We start from the raw sequence: 20,324 nt of genomic DNA on the forward strand, positions 1-20,324 counted from the left end.
AATGCTACCTATGAGCATATGCTTACCTGGAGCACAGTTTATAATAATTTTGATTTGTATAGCACTTAATATTTTTCAACACAGTTTTACAAATATTGTCAACTCTCACATTTAAATGCTTTTCATAGTATTGTCCTCTTAGGAGTTTGGTGATTGGAGTAACATAATGCTTCCTATATCCTCCTACTTTCTATCACTCCTTTAAAATATTTATCTGCATACTCTCTTGTAGAAAATATTGAGTGCAGCCTGAAAGTTGACTATGTCACCTATGTGTAATTGCAGTATAGTTTTATTGTATCTCTTATTTATGCTTATAAATATCTTGCTTTTGACAGTTACTAACAGTGACCATGGACAAGTACTTTAACCTCCTTGAGCCCCAGTTTTCCCATCTGCAAAATGGACATAATAGTAACTCAACATTATTGTGAGGTTTATGAGATAATGTAAATGAAATGCTTTGTAGATATTAAAACATTGAATAAGTGTTAGCCATGAGGATAGTGATAAAGTTAATTTTATTTTATGTTGATGCATTTGTCCATGATTTCATTCCTATGTCTATTTCCTCTATTAATGTGGATTGCAACCCCTTCATTCCTTCTCATCATTTGTGATTCCGGAAATGTTTTTTTCATGAATTCTCTTGGAGTGGGCTATTCTTTTGTTATCTTAAGGGTTGGTGGCTATTTTGCATTGTCTCTTATCCCTGTTGTGTAACTGCCTCTTCACTTTTTCTGTTTGTGTATATTCTCAAAATTATCTTTTGTTCCATTCTTTGCATTATATTGTAACCCATGAAATAAATAAAGGCACAAAGTAAAGCTCGTGCTTAGAAAAAGAATTATGGTCACTATCAGTTAATTTAGGGTTTTCCTCACTAGAAGAAATGATTTGAAAAACCATGAACTTTTTCAGTGAACCTTTCAAGGCCTCATTTATTTCTTCCCTCTTCTTTATTCTTTTTCTTTCCCCTCAGAAGTTGAGTTTTATAGTTGCAGCCATTGTGTATATTAAATGACATGGGGGATCTCTGCCGATTAATGCAAAACTTTCAAACTAAATTGGAATGAAAAGGGTCACCCCCCATTCAGAGGTCATTTCTGCCCTGACTTCTGGTTCTCTGTCCACATGGAATAGAATTCTGTGGAAAACTAGACTTCACATTCATGATGCTCACACAGTGTGATGGTGTGTGGCTGTGTAGGAGTTTGCTTTGGCTTGTAGTTCTACCGGGATGTCCCTCCAGCTGGGAAGGACTTCATGCTGAGCCCCTAAATCCTCTCCCACTGAGTATTGAACTCAAACAGTGGCCAATATTCTTTTACATGATGGCAGGCTGCAATTTTTACCTCTCTCTGATTATCATCACTTTTTCATTTTAATCAAAATTGGTGCTATTTTTCTTTCAAGCATTTGCTAATGTTGAGGGAAAGGAAAGGGCATAAACATTATTTATAAAGTACTTAAGGGGAAGGAAGGGGTGCAGAAAAATTATTTTTAAAGTACTTAATCCATTATATTTTTGGCATACTGCATTTTTCACTAAGATTCCATTGATATTTTTTTTAAATGTCCCAACCTGAGATTTCTTCAGTATATAGAGCTCTTTCTGTGGAAATACCCTTCACTGATGATCAGCTACTAATTTCTAATTTATAACCTCACTGAGTTGCCTGGGGCACTGAAAGGTTGTTACTTGCTCATCATCAACTAGATTGCACCAGAGATAGTGCCTTCCAGAAGCTGAATCTGACCTCTATTCATTCTGTCCTCCTTACTCTCTGAATTAAACTAAATTGGCCCAAAATTCTTTTGTTTCAAGAAGTCACTTAATCAATGAAGCCCCATGGGCAGCCCACCAATTGAATAGCCAAACCTGATCAAGAGAAGCTCAAGAGAGGGAAGTCAGACTTCCCTGATTAAGGACTGATTTAAGGCTGATTAAGGACAGTCAAGTGTAGAGCTCTGACTGGGACACTTAAGGCTTGCCAGAACTCAGACATAGTTAGGAAAATAGTAGTAAGCAGCAGGAATCCAGAAAAGAAAGGTCAGAACCAAAGAGGACTTTGCCCTTTTTTTCCCTTGTCACCTGGGCTGGATTTATGTTTAAATGCCAATCTTATTTGAAATTTCTTTACTACTTGGAAAAGTCTCCATGATTTTGCCCCACCTCACTTCTGTAACCTTTTACTCAACCAGATTCCCACCCACTCACTTTGTTTCTGTAAATCTGGCCTCCTATTCCCTGGCCTTGCCTAGTGTCCCTTCTCAGCTGGAGGTTATTCTTTTATGTGCCCTGCTTCAAGGATCTGGAATTTCCCTCCCCCTCAGAGCTGTTGAGTCACTTCCTTTTTTCAGAACTTGGCCTAAGAACAACACTGCTTGATGTTGCAAATGAGTGGGAAGAACCCATCCTTGTATTCCCTTCCATGACTTTACCTCAATCTGATTCTCAAAGTATTTTTATTTCTATCATTTTCCAATTGTACATTTGTCAGTTTGGTTCTGCATCTCAATATGAATTTTTCCCCCCATAAAACACCATTTATTCAGCCATAGGGAATATATTTTATACTCCTTTGTGTAGTATAGTTTAAATATAATTATATTAGTACATGTTACAAAAACACCAGTTACTCCATATTGCTTATATGATAAATGCCAAGCTCTTTTCTTTGGTATTTAAAGCCCTTTACATTCTGGCACCAGTAAACTTCTCCAGGCTCAACACATATTACTATCCTTCATGCACTCTTAAGTTTCACCTAAACTGGAACATCTGTCTCCCACCTTCATGGCATTGCCTTGATTGCCATTCAAGTCTGAAAAACACTCTCTCCTTGCCACTATTTTTTGATTCCCTAGTTTCCTTCAAGGCTCTTGAACCATCTTCTTTTTCTTTCTTTAAAAACATTTTCTTTAAAATTTTTTCTTAGATTGGCAAACTTTTGAATATTAGAATTCTTATACACAAAGAACAAGACAAAATGTATTACATATGAAATCCTGCATCTCCATTACATATAACTTGTATTTCTTTTCAAAATAATATAATGAATTTCATAATCATTTCAAAACTGGCATACTTTTCTGTGTCTCCTTCTTAAATGCTTTATTTCTTTTGTCCATTTAAAAATTCTGCTCTAATTATGCTATTTTTTTCATTTTTGTCTTTTTTTGGGGGGGGAGCATCACTATCATTTGTTTCCCATTTTCTACCCGAATTCTCTGCAATTAAAAATATTCCTGCAATAAAAAAGAATAATTAAGTGAAACAAATCAATATTTCAGCCACATACAAAAATGTATGTCCCAGTCTCACTTTGAGTCCCCCACCTCTTTATCAGATATGGTATCATGTTTCATCATTAGTTCTCTGGAGTCATAGTTGGTCATTATAATGACTGGAGCTCTTAAGTATTTCTTTTGGAGGGGGTGGCAAAGCCCTTAAGGTTTTGACTTTGCTTTTCTGGATTCCTGCTGCTTACTTCTAGTTTCCTAGATATGTCTGAGTTCTGGTAGACATTGAGTCCCGTTCAGAGCTCTATAACTGACTGTCTTCATCAGCCCTGTCTTTGCTCCCTCCCTTGAGGCTTCCTTGATCAGAGTTGTAGCTGTTCAATCAGGGAACTTTTTGTTGCCCATGGTATTTCCTTGATTAAGTGACTAAGTGATCTTCCGTACACCCTGAGGTTTCCTTGATCAGGGTCCTGGATGATTTTTGTTCTCTAGGAGGCTCCCTTGATCAGGGCTCTGCCCCTCCCCATACCCTAGAGCTTCCTTGATCAGAGCCTCTCAACTCCTTGTGATTTGCCCTATCAGGGTGCTGGGTCTTCTGTACCCTTGGGAGTTTTTCTGATCAGGATGCTCAAGTGGTTTTCTGTTTTTCTCTAGGACTCTTTTGGACAGGTTGCTCCTCCTTCTTTTCCATTCTTCCTTTATCAGGGGGCTGGATAGTTTCTGTATTGCTTGTGCTTGCTTTTTTTTTTTTTTAGTCAGGTGTAATTTGTGTTGTGCTTCCCCCTTGGGGCTTCCCTGTCAGGGCACTGTCCTATGATGCTGTCTGTTGGTGGTACTCCTCTTCCAGTCTTAGCTTTTGTCTGTTTTTGTGCTATTCTGGTCTTGATGAAGGAATTTGTTGACTTTTCTCTTTGGATTTTTCATTCATTTGTTCAATCTTTTTCTTTTGAGATTGGACTCCTATGAGAGCTACTATGTGACCATCTTAATAGGAACTATCTTGAGTGTTAAGCTAGGTAGTACACTGGATAGAGGAAGACCTGACTTCAAATCTGGCCTCAGACACTTGCTAGCTGTGTGACCCTTGGAAAGTCACTTAACTTCCAACTGCCGCAGTTTCTTCATCTTTTAAAATGAGAGATAATAATAACACTTATCTCCCAGGGTTGTTGTGAGGATCAAATGAAATAGTATTTGTAGTATGCATTACAAATTACAGTGTCTGGCACTTAATGAATGCTATTCTCTCTATTCTTCCCCTTTCCTCCTAATGAAATATTTTCTGATTCACTCAACTACTAGAGTCCCACCTTGAAATTACTTCACATTAATCTTGTATACGTTTTGTATTTCCTTATCTATATACATATTGCTTCTCCTGGTAGAGTGGAACGTCTTATGAGTACGGGGGCAGTTTCCTTTTTATCTTTGTATCCCCTATGCTCAGCACAGTGCCTGGCATATAATAGGTTATTAATAAATGTTAGTTGATTGATATAATAGATGTGTTTCATGACAGTATTTCAATGTCACAGTTGCAAGATCAGCAACAATAGCCTATGTGAATAAATAATAGGGCATTTGGACAACTACATTGGATCTTTATTACAAAGATCTTAGCATCATAATTTAGAGCTCAAAGGCACCATAGAGCCCACCTACTCCAACCCCTTCATTTTATATTTGAGAAAACTGAGGCCAAGAGAGCTTAAGTGACTCATACAGTTTCACAGGGTGGGGAAGGGGGCTGTCTGTGTAACATGGTACTTTGAGCATGTTACTATATAAATTCCCTTAAATGGGATGCAAGATGGAGTAGTCTTACAAAGAATTCTCCATTAAAGCAAATAGTGTTATAGTGAGGTTCTGTTATGCACCTATAGTGTTGCAACATGAGGGAGAGGTCAAAAATCACTGAGAGGACACTTAAATTTTTAGCTGTGCTGCAGCTCCATGGTCCAATTCATGACTGAAGTAGTGGGATCACAGTTGTGATTGCTGCCAGTTTGTACTGACAAAAACTGTAAACCTCAAGTGCCAGATGAATCAGAGTTGGGAAACATTGCTCCAACTCATATATTTATATGAAGATTTAAACTAGTAGTGATCACAATTTAACTACCAGTTAAATGAAAATGCTTTAGCTCTACCTCTAAATGGAGATCAAGTATCAAACGGGTCCTACAATTTATATTTTATGAAAGAATATCTCTTGCATTCCATTAATTTTAAAACAACTTATTTTTTTAAGTTTTTAAATTACTTAAGAAATCTTTCATGATTTTATGGCTTTACAAAGTTATCACCACAAGTTTGGTCACCAGGTGGCGATTTTTTTGGGGACAGTAAATCAGGAAAATTATACAAAAAGCAATAAAGATCAGTATCATTGGAGGGTGGTGTCCATACTGCTGAAATTATGGATCTTTTGAAGAATTGGAGTAATGATCCTTTAAAAAAAAAAGCTACAAATGATATTTCTGAGGCCTCTTGAGGGCAGTGGCATTAGTCCAGTAGTATTGGCATGACATCACCTTTTGGGTAGTTGGCAAGGAGGTCAGGGAAGGGAGATTATATATGCTATTTTCTCTTCCAAATTCCCTCACCTAATTCTTCAGAAATATACTAGGGAAAGAAATTAGGGCACTAAAAGCGTGATGATAATAGACATTTCAGTATCCTCTAAGGCACAGCTGCTTTTTTTCCCCCAACCCATATCCCATTTTCATGATTATTGGATGAGAGGGTCTCTGGACAAGGTACACAGTCTTGGTATATGCATGTGGGGGAAAACATAGGCAAAAGAATGTACTACCTTTCTGTTTTTCTTGTCTTCTCTGTACCTATTTTTAAAAGTCAACCCAGCTCTGTTAGATGTATCTCCGCCAGAGTACATTCCTTGAGACAGGTCTCCCCTGGCTCTGGATTGAAGGGTGTCAGTAAAACCTCACCATAATCCTCTACGTCTAGTTAGCCTCAGCCTGAGCTTCAGTCTATCCTAAGGGGACACCAGAATCTAAAAGGCATTTTGGCACTCCCTTACTAACATGTATGCTGTGCCTCCTCCCTCCCCTTTCCCTTCCTGCTTCCTACCTCTGGCCTAATCAGTACTACCACTGGCACAGTAAGGATGTGACAATCTACTGTCCTACAGGTTCACTGAGAAGCACAGGGATGCTAAGTCATAGATGGCCTAGGTCAAAACTCACTTTTCTAGTTATCATTCTCCACTTGCTTTAACCTGTTATGTATCACACTTCTCCTTTCTGGTTCCCACTTCTATTCTCTTTTGTCAGCCTGTCTTTCCAGACTGATTATACATTCCTCATCATGTGCTCTGTTTTCTAGCCAAATTGACTGTTTCCCATACTTGACATTTCGTCTCCTCTTGCACAGTCCATCTATCTCACATTCCTAGAATGCTTTCCCTCTTCACTTTCATCTCATCAAAGCTTTTGAGTCCTTCAATGTTCACTTCAAGTGTTTCCTGCTTAAAGAGGCCCTTCTTGATTTCCCATTGTGTGTGTGTTTTAGTAAAGATCACATACTGTATTTATTTTTCTATGAATGAACGAACATCTTCCATCTCCACGATATTGTAAGATTTGTTTCCTGACAGAAACTTTATTACTTTTGTCTTCAAATCTTTAGTACTTAGCATATAGTAGATCCTTAATGTGTATGTGTTTAGTGACCTTTGAAGTCATTTAGCCTAACCTGCAAGTCAATATAGAAATCTATTATTTCCATAATATTCTTTCATCTTTTGCTCCTCTGCTTTAATATTCCTAGTGATGATGAAGCTCACTGCTTCCTGAAGCTGCCTAATTGACTGTTAGCTCTATTAGAAAGTTCTCCTTTTACTTATTTGAAGCTTTAATCCCTGGAACTTCTGCCCATTTAGTTCGAGATATGTTCTCTGATACAACATCTTTTTTGATACATTTTTTATTTTGCACATAAATACAAAATGAGAAAAAAAAACATTGCTATATACACTACAGACCAGAAGAGAGAATTCAGTATAAAACAACAAATTTCTCTGAAGAAAACCTATATAATAAATACCACATATTGTTTTCAAAGCTGCCCAGCTTTTCTTTGCGTCCTTGTTGGTTTTCTTTTGTTCTCTTCTGTGCACTTTTTACTTTGTTTTCTTCCTTCCCTCCTCACCCTCCCCTGAAGAAGTCTACAATTAAGTATGGATATATATATATATATATACATACACACACACATATATACATATATAGATGTCTACAAACATAAACATATATAAACATATACACTTATACAAATATATATAAGACCATACTATGCTTATTTGCTCCTATTATCTGTTTCTCTAAGTGCTATTCACTAGCATCTTCCTTCATAAGTCCAAATCTTTTTGTCTCTTTCTAAATTAATCAGTTCACCATTTCCTACACCACAGCAACATTTCTTTCTGGATTCAAACAGCATCTTCCATCAAAGGATCTTTGAAGTTAATTTGGGTATTTATAATAGAATAACTTGGTTGCTCAAAGTTGTTATTAGAACAGTACTGCTGTTACTGTATACAGTGTTCTCTTGGTTCTGCTCATTTTGCCTTCCATTATTTGTCTTTCCATGCTTTTCTAAAATCGAGTTCATAATTTCTTATAGCAGAGTAATATTCCATTATGAACATATAGCACAATTTATTTAGCTATTCTCCAATTGACAGACATCCCTGCAATTTCCATTTCTTTGCCACCACAAGGAGAGCTGCTATAAATGTTTTCAAACATGTAGGTTCACTTCCATTTTCCCTACTTATCTTGGGAAACATATCTGACAGTGGTATTGCTGAGTCAAAGGGTATAAGCAGTTTACTAACTATTTCGGCATAATTCAAATCTCTTTCCAAAATGGTTGGATCAGCTCACAGATCCAACAACAATGGATTAAGGTCCCCTCCAACATTTGTCACTTTTTCCTTCTGTCATTTTAGCCAATCTGATAGGTATAAAATGACATTTCAAGCATGTTTTAATTTGCATTTCTCTAATCAATAATTATTTAGAGCACTTTTTCATATGACTACAAATTGTTTTGATTTCTTTATTGGAAAATTGCCTGTTCATTTCCTTGGACAATTTATCAATTGGGAAATGACTTCTTATAGATTTGACAAAGTTCATTTGAGATATGAAACCTTTATCTTAGCAGCTGTCTATAAATTTCTCCCCCAGTTTTCTGCTTTTCTTCTTATATTGGCTACATTTGTTTCATTTGTACAAAATCCTTTTAATTTAACGTAGTCAAAATTATCCATTTATTTTCTCACAACACTCTATTTCTTGTTTGTTCATAAATTGTTAACCTATCCTTAAGTCTGATAGATAATATTTTCCATGCTCTCCAAATTATTTTGTCATATCTCCCTTTATATCTAGGTCACACATCCATTTTGACCTTATCTTGGCAAATGGTGTAAGATACTGGTCTATGCGAAATTTCTGCCAGACTGCTTTCCAGCTTTCCCATTTTTTTTTTTTTACCAAATAATGAATTCTATCCCGAACTTGTCAAACACTGGGTAACTAAATTCATTTACTGTGGTAGATTGTATGTCTACTCTGTTCCACTGATCTACTTTTCTGTTTCTTTGCCAGTACCAGATAGTTTTGATAATTATTGCCTTATAATATAGTTCAAGATCTGGTACTGTTAAACTTCCTTTGTTTATGTTTTTCCCCATTAGTTCCTTTGATATTTTGATCTTTTGTTCTTCCAAATGAATTTTGTTATTATTTTTTCCTAGCTCTGTAAAATAATTTTTTGGTAATTTAATTGGGATGGCATTGAATATATACACTAATTTTGGTAAAATTGTCATTTTTATTATATTGACCCTGACTTCACAAGAATAATGAATATTTCTTCATTTATTTAGATCTGATTTTATTTGGGTACAAAGTTTTTTTTATGGTTTTGTTCACATAGATCCTGGAATTGTTTTGGTTGGTGTATTCCCAGGTATTTTATACTGTCTAGAGTATCACTAGCCATCTCTTCCTGCAGGATCCTATAATAATAATGTAATAATAATAGATAGGAATGCTGACAATTTATGTGGATTTACTTTATATCCTGCTACTTTGCTGGTATTATTATTTCAATTAACTTTTTTTAGTTGAGTCTTTAGGATTTACCAAGTATATCATCTGCAACAAAAGATAGTTTTATTATATCATTCCCTATTCTGATTCCTTCTGTTTCTTTTTTTCTCTTATTCCTATTGCTAGGATTTCCAATACAATATCGAATTATATTGGTGACAGTTGGCATCCTCGTTTCACACCTGATGTTACAAGGAGGGCTTCTACCTTATCCCCATTACAAATGGTGCTTGCTAATGGTTTCTTATCAGTTTTTTTTTTTTGTTATTTGTCTGATTTATTCTGGCATTCTGCATTGCTGCCCTTACTCATCTCTGTACGGAGGGCCATGGCTCAGGCCTACACTCTGAGGTTGGTGCGATCATGGTACTTCTGGAAGGGGTCATCCACGTACCAGTTCTGCCTCTTCCAGAAGGACGTGGTCATCTTGTCGAGCAGTTTGCTCTGAGTCTTGCTGCAGAACACCTGTTCCCGAAGGCGCTTTTTCCGTGCAGCCTTCTTCTTCCACAGCCTCTTCTTATAACCGGCCTTCTTCCTCACCCAAAGACCACAGTGCAGGCGCAGGAACCTGTAGAGCAGGGCTTTCACAGACTTCCGTTTTCCTTTTCTTAGACTACAGTATGTTAAGGTTCTGACGGGCAGTTGTAGGACGGCTGGGAGCAAAGGGGCGACACTGCTAAGGATTGCCGAAGGGTGTCCACATGCAAGACTAATACCGTGTTTCCCCGATAATAAGACCTATCCCGAAAATAAGCCCTCCCCTTACTGTGTAAGATTCCTCTAAAATAAGCCCTCCCCCAAAAATAAGGCCTATTGAGATTGCTACTGTAGTGAAGGTGATGCCCTGCTCTACACGCTACATTACAGTACCCTCTGTATGCACCGTCCCCCCCCCCCCGAAACACGCCGCGCAGTGAGCGCGTCATCCTGTTCTTCCCCAGTGATTTGCTTACTGGCGCCATTGAGAGCAGTGCTGCGGAGGAGAGCTGAGGCAGGACAACATAAGCCCTCCCCTGAAAATAAGCCGTCTGATTTTTTTATTTCCAAAAAATTTAATAAGACAGTGTCTTATTATTGGGGAAACACGGTAAGATTCCTCTAAAATAAGCCCTCCACCGAAAATAAGCCCTATTGAGATTGCTACTGTAGTGAAGGTGATCCCCTGCGCTACACGCTACATTACGGTACCCTCTGTATGCACCGTCCCCCCCTCCCCCCCGTGAAAAGCACGCCGCGCTCCGAGCTGCATCCAATCAGAGCTGTAGCAGTGAGTGCGTCATCCTGTTCTTCCCCAGTGATTTGCTTATTGAATAAAGGTACATTTTTTTGTTCACATTTACCTGTTTATTAAAATTGCTGTCAATGTTCATTAAAATAAGCCGTCCCCTGAAAATAAGCCCTCTGGTGTTTTTCTGTCCAAAAAAATAATAAGACAGTGTCTTATTATTGGGGAAACACAGGTAACAGGTGGAACTAGTTTGGCAGCAGGAGAAACAAGTGGTGTTTGAAAATGGCTAAGCCGCCGTGAAGACAGCGTGGAAATCATATGCACGGAGTTGGAGCAATTTTGGAGGGCTGATGAAACCAAAATATTGAGCGGTTGAATGATCCCTGCAGCGGCCCGTGCCGCCAAAGTGGACTCCGCCATCTTCCCGCTCTGTTTCTTATCAGTTTAAGGAAAAGTCCATTTATGCCTATTCCTTTAGATGTTTTGTGTTATTTTATTTTATTTTGCTTTTTTTTTTTTGAGGGCAATTGGAGTTAAGTGACTTCCCCAAAGTCACATGGCTAGTAAGTGGGTCGAGTGTCTGAATCTGGATTTGAACTCAGATCCTCCTGACTCCAGGGCCAGCGCTCTATTCACTGTACCACCTAGCAACCCCCCTTTAGATGTTTTAAATAGAAATGAGTGTTGTACTTTGTCAGATGTTTTTTTCTGCATCTATTGATATTATCATATGATTGTTACATTTATTTTTGATATAATCAATTATGTGAATAGTTTTCCTTATGTTAAACCATCCTCATACCCTAGGTATGGATCCTGTTTCATCATAATGTATAATCTTTGTAGTATATTGTTAACTCCATGTGTATCTCTCATTTAAAAGTGTGTTTCTTGTAAGAGGCATATTGTCAGATTCTGGTTTTTAATCCATTCTGCTATCCATTTCTGTTTTATTTGTAAATTCATCCTATTCACATTCAAAGTTATAATTACTATTTGTGTATTTCCCTCCATCCTATTTTTCCTCACTCTTGTCCTTCTCAGCCTCTCCTTTTACTCTCTCCTTCCTCTAGTTTTTTTTCTAACCTCTACCTCCCTATTCCACTCTCTTTTAACGAATTTCTTCCTTATCCTCTCCCCTATTCCTTGTTCTACCCACTCCTCTAGGGGTCCCTCTCTTTTCTTCTTCCCCCACTTCCTAAATCTTAATTTACACACCCTTCTATACTGCTCTCCATTATCTTGTTCCCTACTAACCCTCTTATTTCTTTATAAATTTAGAAGACTTTTATACCCTTCTAGATGTATATGTTGTTACCTTTTTTAGCCTAGATCTGATGTGAATGGGGTTCCAGTACTACCAGCCCTCCACCCCCATCTTATTCCTCTGTATCAGTTCTTCTCACAGCTCATTAGTATGGTATAATTACAGATTTTACCTTTTCCTACACAGTTTTGCTTTTTTTAGAATCACCCCATCATACTCTACTCTTCCCCAATTTTTCTTTCAAACTACCCAATTATAATGACAATCTTAAGCATACAATCTATTTCTACATATAAAAAGTAAACAATTTGACCTTATTGAATCCCTTGTAATTGGTCTTTGCTGTTTATCTTTTATTTCTCCTGGATCTTGTATATCAGATTTTCTATTGAGGTCTGGTTTTTTTGCAAAAAAATCCTGAAAGTCTATCAGTTCATTGAATGTCCATTTTTTTTTTCATTCAGGATTATACTTAATTTTGCTGGGTAAGTGTAATAGTAATGAAATTTGGAGTTCCTTTTGTATTGCCAAGCTGAGAGGTACTTAGCACTTAGTAATTAATGAAGCCTCTGTTAAAGAAACAGAAAGTATGAACTCCTGTTGCTGATGTAACAGGAAGGGGTTGGCTGAAACAGAAAGGAGCTAATGCCATATGCATATAAGAAGTCCCTGCTGGGTCAGACAGATCTTGGAGCAAGCTTCATGGAGGCAGAAACTGCTGCTGCTGGGAGGCTGAAGAAAAAAGGCCCCCCAAGCTGGAGAGAATGATTTTGATTTTGGGAAACTGGGTGAAGTGATTTTGATTCTGGGAACCAGCTGGAGCTTCTTCTGAGGAGCTGCTTAGTCCAAGGGCCAGCCGAGCTTCTGGGAGCTGCCAAAGGTGTCCAAGGGCCAGCTGGAGCTGCTGCAGACTGAGGAAGCATGACTGTGATGCTGGTACTTTGTATGAATCTATTTGTGGCTTTGTTAAGCCTTGACTTTCTGGGAACAGAGACTGTGAAGGATTTAAGGTGGACTGGATGCTGTGAGCTTCAGTGTGGAACAGGAAGTGAGTGGGGAGGTGGACAAGGACCTTGGAGCTCAAAGTCTGCCTTTGAACCCAGGTTACAGTTTGGTGAATCCAGGTAGGATCTGGGACCATGGAAGGGGATCCAGGGAATCTGAGAGATCACCCCGAGTCAAACTGAAAGAAGACTACTTGGATACTATGTACTGACTGAGAAATTGTAATTTACTAGTGACCTAGGGGTGGAGGGTCTGTGTATTTTCTGATGATCAAATAGTGAATGATGAAGGATAATTGAATGATTGAATTGATTGAATGATTGATTGACTAAATGATTGTACTTAATTGACTGATAACCGAATAAGTGACTGATTTGTAACTTAGTGTGACCCATGAATGGAGAACTTTGACTGTTGTATTTGCTGTCCTTTAAGGGGGCAAATCTCCTTAAGGATGGTTGAATGATTGAGATGATTGAATGATTGAGTTACTAAATAATTGTTCTTTGTTCAAAACTTTGTGACCACTGTGGTGAAAACTATGTGGCCATTTTAGTGATAAGTGATTGTGAATGCTGTATTTTGATTTTCTGTCATAAGTGGTAACATTGTGAATAATGTACCTTGATTTTCTGTGAATGTTTTGCATTGATTTGTTATTGAATAAATAGAGTGTTCACTATATTGTGTAATTAGAACCTTGAAAGCTGTTCTCAGCAGCATTCTTCTCAAAAGCTGCTCATGCTTAGCTTTACAGTCATTTTTGGCCACAACCTGAGTTCTTTTGTGTGTATGTATACATATGCATATGCATATATATGTGTATATACATATACACACACACATATAGATAGATGTACAAACCTGTACATACATAGATATGTACATAGATGTACACACATAGATATAGATATATGTATGTACACATACACACATATCTATCTATAGTTACAAGACCTGTGGTCTTTTAGTATAGCAGCTTCTAGGTCTTGTGTAATTGTGGCTCCATAGTATTTGAATTTTTTTTCTTGTTGCTTGTAATATTTTCTCCTTAACCTGAAGCTTTTGGCATTATGATATTCCTGTAGGTTTTCATCTTGGGATCTTTTTCAGGTGTTGATTGGTAGATTTTTTTCTATTTCTGCTTTCACTTGTTCCAAAATTTCAGAACAATTTTCTTTATTTCTCATAATATTACATCAAGATTCTTTTTTTCTGATTGTAGCTTTCAGGTAGTCTGAGTATTCTTATATGTTCTCCTCTTGATCTGTTCTACAGATCATTTGTTTTTCTTATGAGCTGTTTCATATTCTCTTCAATTTTTTCATTCTTTTTGTTTGTTTTATTATATATATATATATATCATATGTCTTACAATGTCATTTGTTTCCTCTTGACTAATTTTAGTTTAGTTTTTTTTTTTTGCACCTTTTGGAAGGCAATTGGGTTTAAGTGACTTGCCCAAGGTCACATGGCTAGTTTTTGTGTCAAGTGTCAGACCAGATTTGAACTCAGGTCCTCCTGACTCCAGGGCTGGTGCTCTATTCCTTGTGCCACCTAGATGCCCCCCATCCCCCGCCTCCCGCCACACACACACACACACACACACACACACACACACACACACTTCTAGTTTTCAAGGAGTTGTTTTCTTCCTTAATATTCTGGATCTTCTTTTCTAGTTGGTTGACTTTCTTTTCATTATTTTCTAGGTTTTCTTGGATTGTTCCTATTTTTTTTTCTAATTTTTTCCTTGATCTCTCTTATTTGAGTTTTAAAGTCCTTTTTAAATTCTTCCAAGAACTCTTTTTGGGCAGGTGACCTTTTGACATTTCTTTTTGAGGTAGGAGAGACTTTTTTTTTGCTTCAGTATCCTCTTCTGAAAGCAAATCCCAGTCTTCCCTTTTCCCATAGTAGCTGTCTATAGGTTGGTTTCTTTCTCCTTTGCTTGCTCATTTTTATTTTATTTTTTAAATTTTTAGCAGCTTGTTATTATAATCACCTCTAGTCCTATGGTGAGGGGCATGTTGCCTCTGACCTCAGGTCCTTTTTGCTGTTCTTTTTTAAGCTTTGCACCCAACTTCTAAGCCAGGCCCCCAGGCACACTATTCTGGAAATGCTCTTGCTCCATATGTGGCAGTAATCTTCAGTTCTCTTCTATGACCTGGAACTGAAACCAAGAACTCAGGTATCCTGTAAGTGCCCATAGCCAGCAGCATCCTCCCCTCATTGCTTCTGCACTCATGAGATGTGTGCTGGTTCCTTCTCATGTTCAGCCTCCAGCTGTAGCCCAGGATGGTGTCTGGGCAGCACAGCTGGCCTTGGAGTCCCTCTGCAGCAGAAGGTCCTTCAGTCTTCCTTTGCTCAGATGTCTGAGCCCCACTGTACTATCTGTGACTCAGACTGAGGCTACCTCCCAACCCAGCTGCCCCCAGGGCTTGTTGTTTGTTTTTTCAGTGGAGATAGCCTGGAGGTGTTTGCACCTCACTCAGGCCAAACCTCCATCATGGTGTCTTTCCTCAGGTCTTCTCCAGTTGTCTCAGGAAGATCACTGCTCTGCCCCAACTCTTGTTTATGTTTGCTGCTCTGCATTCACCCCAAGGCACTATTTTGTTTTGTTTGTGGAGGAAATCTGGAGAACTTGGAATTTTCTGATCTACTCCTCCATCTTCCCAGAATCCCCTCCCCTGATGCAACACTAAAACAAGGTGATGTTCTATTCCATAGGAAAATTTTTCAAATGTTTGAAGATAGTTTTTAGAACCTCCCCTCTCCTCACTTTGTCTTCTCTAAGTTAAATGTCCTATTCCTCATATATCTTGCCTTTTGGACCTTGCACCATCCTGCTATTCCATCTCTGAATACACAAATTTGTCAGGTTCTCTCTCAAAAGGTGGCATCTAGACCTAAAAACAATACTCCAGAAATAGATTGCACAATTAGGACTACAACTTTCTGTGTTCTAGACTTCTATTAAGGAATCATAAAATTGTGTTGGGGCAACTAGGTGGTACAGTGGATAGAGTGCCAGGACTAGAGTCAGGAAGTCTCATCTTCTTGAGTTCAAATTTGACTTCAGTTAGCTGTGTGACCCTAGGCAAGTCACTTAACCTTGTTTGCCTCAGTTTCCTCATTTGTGAAATGAGCTAGAAAAGGAAATGGCAAACTACTTTAGTATCTTTTCCAAGAAAACCCTACATGGGGTTACAAGAGTTGGGCACAATTGAACAACAACACAAAATTAATATAACACATGTAAATTTCTCCCCTCTTCCTTCATTTAAAACCATGATTTCATTCATTCCCTTTCAATTCATTCTTATGCCTTATAGGTATCAGAATCTCACAATATTGTGATAGCACCTCCCCTGCCCCTTAATGGATCTGGACACAGTTTGTGCTGTTTTTGGCTGTGGACCTATAAAAATAAAGCAGTGGAATGAAGGAGCCTAAATTGTGCAATGAAAACTTGCACCTTGATTTTTTTGAGATGCAAAAGATAGGAACAGCTTGTTTTCATCCCCTCTGAATTGAAAATTTGAGAAAACCATGGTGAAAATTAGAATTTGTGAACTGAATATAGACACATAGAAAATCTTGATTGTTCCAGTTTTACTTAAGCAGTACTTATGGGGTGCAGTAAATGAATGATCTGCATATGTAATGATGCTGACTATTCGTGGGGAATATTGTTTTCCAATTTAGCTGATTAAAAATGGTAATTAAATCATAAATACAGTTTGACTTGTAAAACAGGGCATGGTGTTTTTCCCAATATTGAACTTCATTGAACTTGCACACTATTTCTGTTCTCAGCAACTCATCTGACTTCTTAAACAGTAGACCTTACTTTTCTGGCTATGAAAGTACCAGCTTGTCTCTTGTTGATTTAGCTGAATTTGCCCCCTCACCTGTTTATATCTGTGATATGTATCAGACTTGTCCATGTAGCTGGCATGCAGAATCAGGCCATTCCCAGTCACCTCTGCCTTATTGCCACATGTTCCTCTGTGATAACAAAATTGCGAACTTCATAGAGGCCAGGACTTTCTGAGTCATATTTAGGCATTAAGGATGCCACAAAGACTACCAAAATAGAGTTGAAAAAAGACATCTGAAACTCTCTGTTAAACTTATGTGTTTTCTTTAAAAGAAAAAAAAGAGAGGGTATTCAGGGAACTTTAAAAGTTTTGTTAAGTGCCCTGAATAGTGACAGATTTTTCTGAGTCATCGGCTTAGAAGTGCCAGTGAAGGGATTACTTACTTGGAAATATTCATTTTTAGTGACACATAAGTCTGTTTTGGCTTTTGTTTAAAAGATGCTTAAGTAACCAAACAAAAACCTTTCCCCAACTGTATGGATAACAAGGGAACTATTTTATTATGTGACTGTGAAATGCTGCAGTATTCTAGAGCTCAGTGTTTTTTACACTAATATTAACTTTCTTTTTTCACACTTAATCATTGCAGTGTGGTAAAGCACTCCCTGGACTTTCAAAGCAAGAAGACTGCTGTGGCACTGTGGGTACTTCATGGGGCTTTCACAAATGCCAGAAATGTCCCAAGAAACCAGGTACTTTTTTCTAGTTTATTTTTATTTTTTTTACAAATCTTTCAACATTCTTTATTTGAGTACATAGCACAATGGCTTATATACAATAGGCAGTTAATGTCTATTGTATATCTTAATAAAATTGAAAGTTTCCCACAAAATTTTATCAATTGATTCCGCAAAAGAGGTTATAGATATTCTCATTCCTGGAAGCCTTTAAGGACTGAGAAAATTTCAATTAATATGCTTTTGTTTTTGAACTGTCATTGAAGAGTTCCAGTTCTTTTTAAAACTAGGCTTATAATTTGTAATCATTTTGCTGTTTCCCTTTGGGTTATATTAAAAAAAGTTTGTATGGAGATTCTAAATTAAAGCAACATACCTTGTATGAAGAGGGATTAAAATGATATTCCAAAATTATAAATGAATGCTCAAAGTCTTCTAAGTTCTAAGTGGTCAATTGGGTTGTTGTTCCTTAGATTGAAGGAAGCTTTAGGAACCAAATTTACATTCATGTCTGTACTTGCTATCTCTCCTTTTCTGATTCTATTGATTTTTCAGGGGAATTATGCTGATAGAAAAATATAATAAGGTTGAAAATTACTTAGTATATAGTGAATTAAGTGGTTGTTGACATGAACTGGTAGAATCTATAATTGATAGAGTGTTGACATCTTTCTTTGGGGTGGCTAGGTTGCACAGTGGTTAGAGTGCTTGACCTAAAGTCAGGAAGACTCACTTCTTCCTGAGTTTATATCTGGCTTCAAATACTTACTAGCTATATGATCTTGAGCAAGTCACTTAAATCTGTTTGTCTCAGTTTCCTCATCTGTAAAACAAGCTGGAAAAGGAAAAGGCAAACCACTCTAGTATCTTTGCCAAGAGAACCCCAAATGGGGTCACAAAGAGTTAGAAATGCCTGAACAAACAACTTCTTACTCTTTCTTTCAAAATTATAGCCTTTAAGCATTTGAAAATAACTAGTGGCCATATATCATAATATCACAACCAGCCTCTCAGATACTCTAAGATGTATGTTATCATACCCTACTGATTTGAGTTACAACTGGGATTAGACAAGTCTCTGATCATTTCCTCTTTTTAGAGTGACAATCTCCACAACATTCCTAACCTAATGTCTCATCATGAGTTGTAGGTTGACCCTGCCTTCTCAGACAAAATGCCAACAGCATGCCAGCACTGATAGGTCTTGTGAAGTTGAGAGCTGGAAAGGATTCACATACAGTTCCAGGGATGGATTGTTTTATCTGATGTCTGAGGACAAGCCTAGCTAACTTTGGAAAGGCACTACACTAATGTGATCCAATGAGTATAAAGTTTTTGGCTATAGAAACTCTGGAAGACCTACTGAGTCGTGTGTGTGTGTGTGTGTGTGTGTGTGTGTAAAGTGTTGCAATCTATGTGATTTTAGAGTACCCGCACCAAAGAAAACACATATCCTTGTAGTATTTAAGCCAGCATAGTGTTGGAAGAAATGCGGCTGAACTGTGGAGGCAGGGAAGCAGTGGCTAATGTCAGTGGCCTTGGGGATTGCACCAGACACTGCATCTGCTTACAGGGAGATGTAAGCAAAGTTTTTTTTTTTTTTTTCTGCTGGAGACAGTATGATCTAGTGCCTACAGGAGGGACACTGTTCAGGTATCCCTAGGTGTCCTTTGTGTCTGATGGTGTGTTTCTTCTGTAAGAAGTGATCATCTACCACATAATAACATAAGAATTACATTTTTATCAGAATTCGCCTGGGAGCTCTTGTGTGTTCAGCTCTGTAAGAGAATTGCATGGAGATTTGATCACAGAAAATATCAAATGGACTTCTTAGTCATGGGCCAGCAACAGTTGTATTTTTGACACCGCTTTCCAGTCTGATCTCCTTTCTTTTGGGGGCCTAGAGGTCAAAGGGCACTGACAACTTCCCTTTACTTCCAGTTCAACTTCAACAGTGCCTTAGCCTAAAACTCAGTGTATCTCATGTAGCATGTTTTTATGTTGATAGATATTTAATTATAATTTATCACTGCTATCCTATCTGTGTCTGTCACTTTCTCTTTCTCTCTTTATACATGAAAAGGATGCTTTTTTTTTTTAAAGCAATTGGGGTTAAGTAACATGCTCAAGGTTACATGGCCAGTTATTATTTCTGGGTGTGGTGCTGAGTATCTGAGCCCAGGTTTGATCCCCAGGTCATCCCGACACTGGAGCCGGTGCTCTTACTCGCTGAGCCACCTGGCCGCCCCTAAGCAATTGGGGTTAAGTAACTTGCTCACGGTTACACGGCCAAGTGTTTCTGGGTGGGTGCTAAGTGTCTGAGCCCGGGATTCGATCTCCAGGTCTTCTCAACACTGGAGCCGGTGCTCTCACTCGCTGTGCCACCTGGCCGCCCCGAAAAGGATGCTTTTTACATGATTTCTATCACTGTATTCTTCTATTAGTCAGGAAGGTGACATTTTCCTTGGCTCCTTGGGGAAGAGAAAGCTATTTTCTTATTACCTTCCTATACATTGTGATATCTAATTTCCTTTCCTTGTTTTCCATTCTAATATTCTCTAATATTTTTGCTCAATATTTCTTATTGAAATTCATTATCCTTCTGGCAGGGTTTCACAGGATCATAGATTTTGATCTGGAAAGCACTTTTAGAAATTATCTTGTTTAACCTTGTCATGTATATGAGGGGAAAGCAGTGTGAAGTGCCAGAGTGGTTAACTGATTTGCCTAAGGTGAATGAATGTCAATTCCAGGACTCAAACCTAGCTTCTGTTATTCTTCCAAAAGACATTGCTTGATAATCTCCTCCTCCTTCTATCTTTCTCATTCTCTTTCTCTGCCTTTCCCTCTCTCCCACTTTTTGTCCTTCCTTCC

The 20,324-nt window shown here is 37.9% G+C and overlaps 2 protein-coding genes across 11 annotated transcripts in view; one reads left to right on the top strand and one right to left on the bottom strand.

The window, feature by feature from the left end:
• Positions 1-20,324, top strand: part of LTBP1 (latent transforming growth factor beta binding protein 1) — a 484,412-nt gene that overhangs the window by 251,945 nt on the left and 212,143 nt on the right. For all 10 annotated transcript variants that reach the window (XM_069072171.1, XM_069072175.1, XM_069072174.1 and 7 more), the window contains one exon: positions 17,363-17,465. In XM_069072171.1, the coding sequence (XP_068928272.1) occupies positions 17,363-17,465 (103 nt within the window). The remainder of the gene's footprint in view (positions 1-17,362; positions 17,466-20,324) is intronic.
• On the bottom strand, positions 9,644-11,041 carry LOC138149187 (large ribosomal subunit protein bL35m-like). The gene is made up of 2 exons (XM_069072182.1): positions 10,858-11,041; positions 9,644-10,130 (listed from the first exon to the last, which is right to left on the bottom strand). The coding sequence occupies exons 1-2, from the start codon at positions 11,038-11,040 to the stop codon at positions 9,732-9,734; spliced, it is 582 nt and encodes a 193-aa protein (XP_068928283.1). The 5' UTR covers position 11,041; the 3' UTR covers positions 9,644-9,731.

Source organism: Petaurus breviceps, unplaced genomic scaffold (assembly GCF_028583685.1).
Source record: "Petaurus breviceps papuanus isolate PSGF00001 unplaced genomic scaffold, PetGlider_PUasm1.0 90845, whole genome shotgun sequence".
Taxonomy (NCBI): domain Eukaryota; kingdom Metazoa; phylum Chordata; class Mammalia; order Diprotodontia; family Petauridae; genus Petaurus; species Petaurus breviceps.

Coding starts and splice junctions, on each gene's coding strand:
- LOC138149187 (XM_069072182.1), bottom strand. CDS start 11,040: ATGGCGGAGTCCACTTTGGCGGCACGGGCCGCTGCAGGGATCATTCAA. Junction 10,131..10,857: donor CTGCCAAACTAGTTCCACCT/GTTACCTGTGTT, acceptor TTTTCGGGATAG/GTCTTATTATCGGGGAAACA.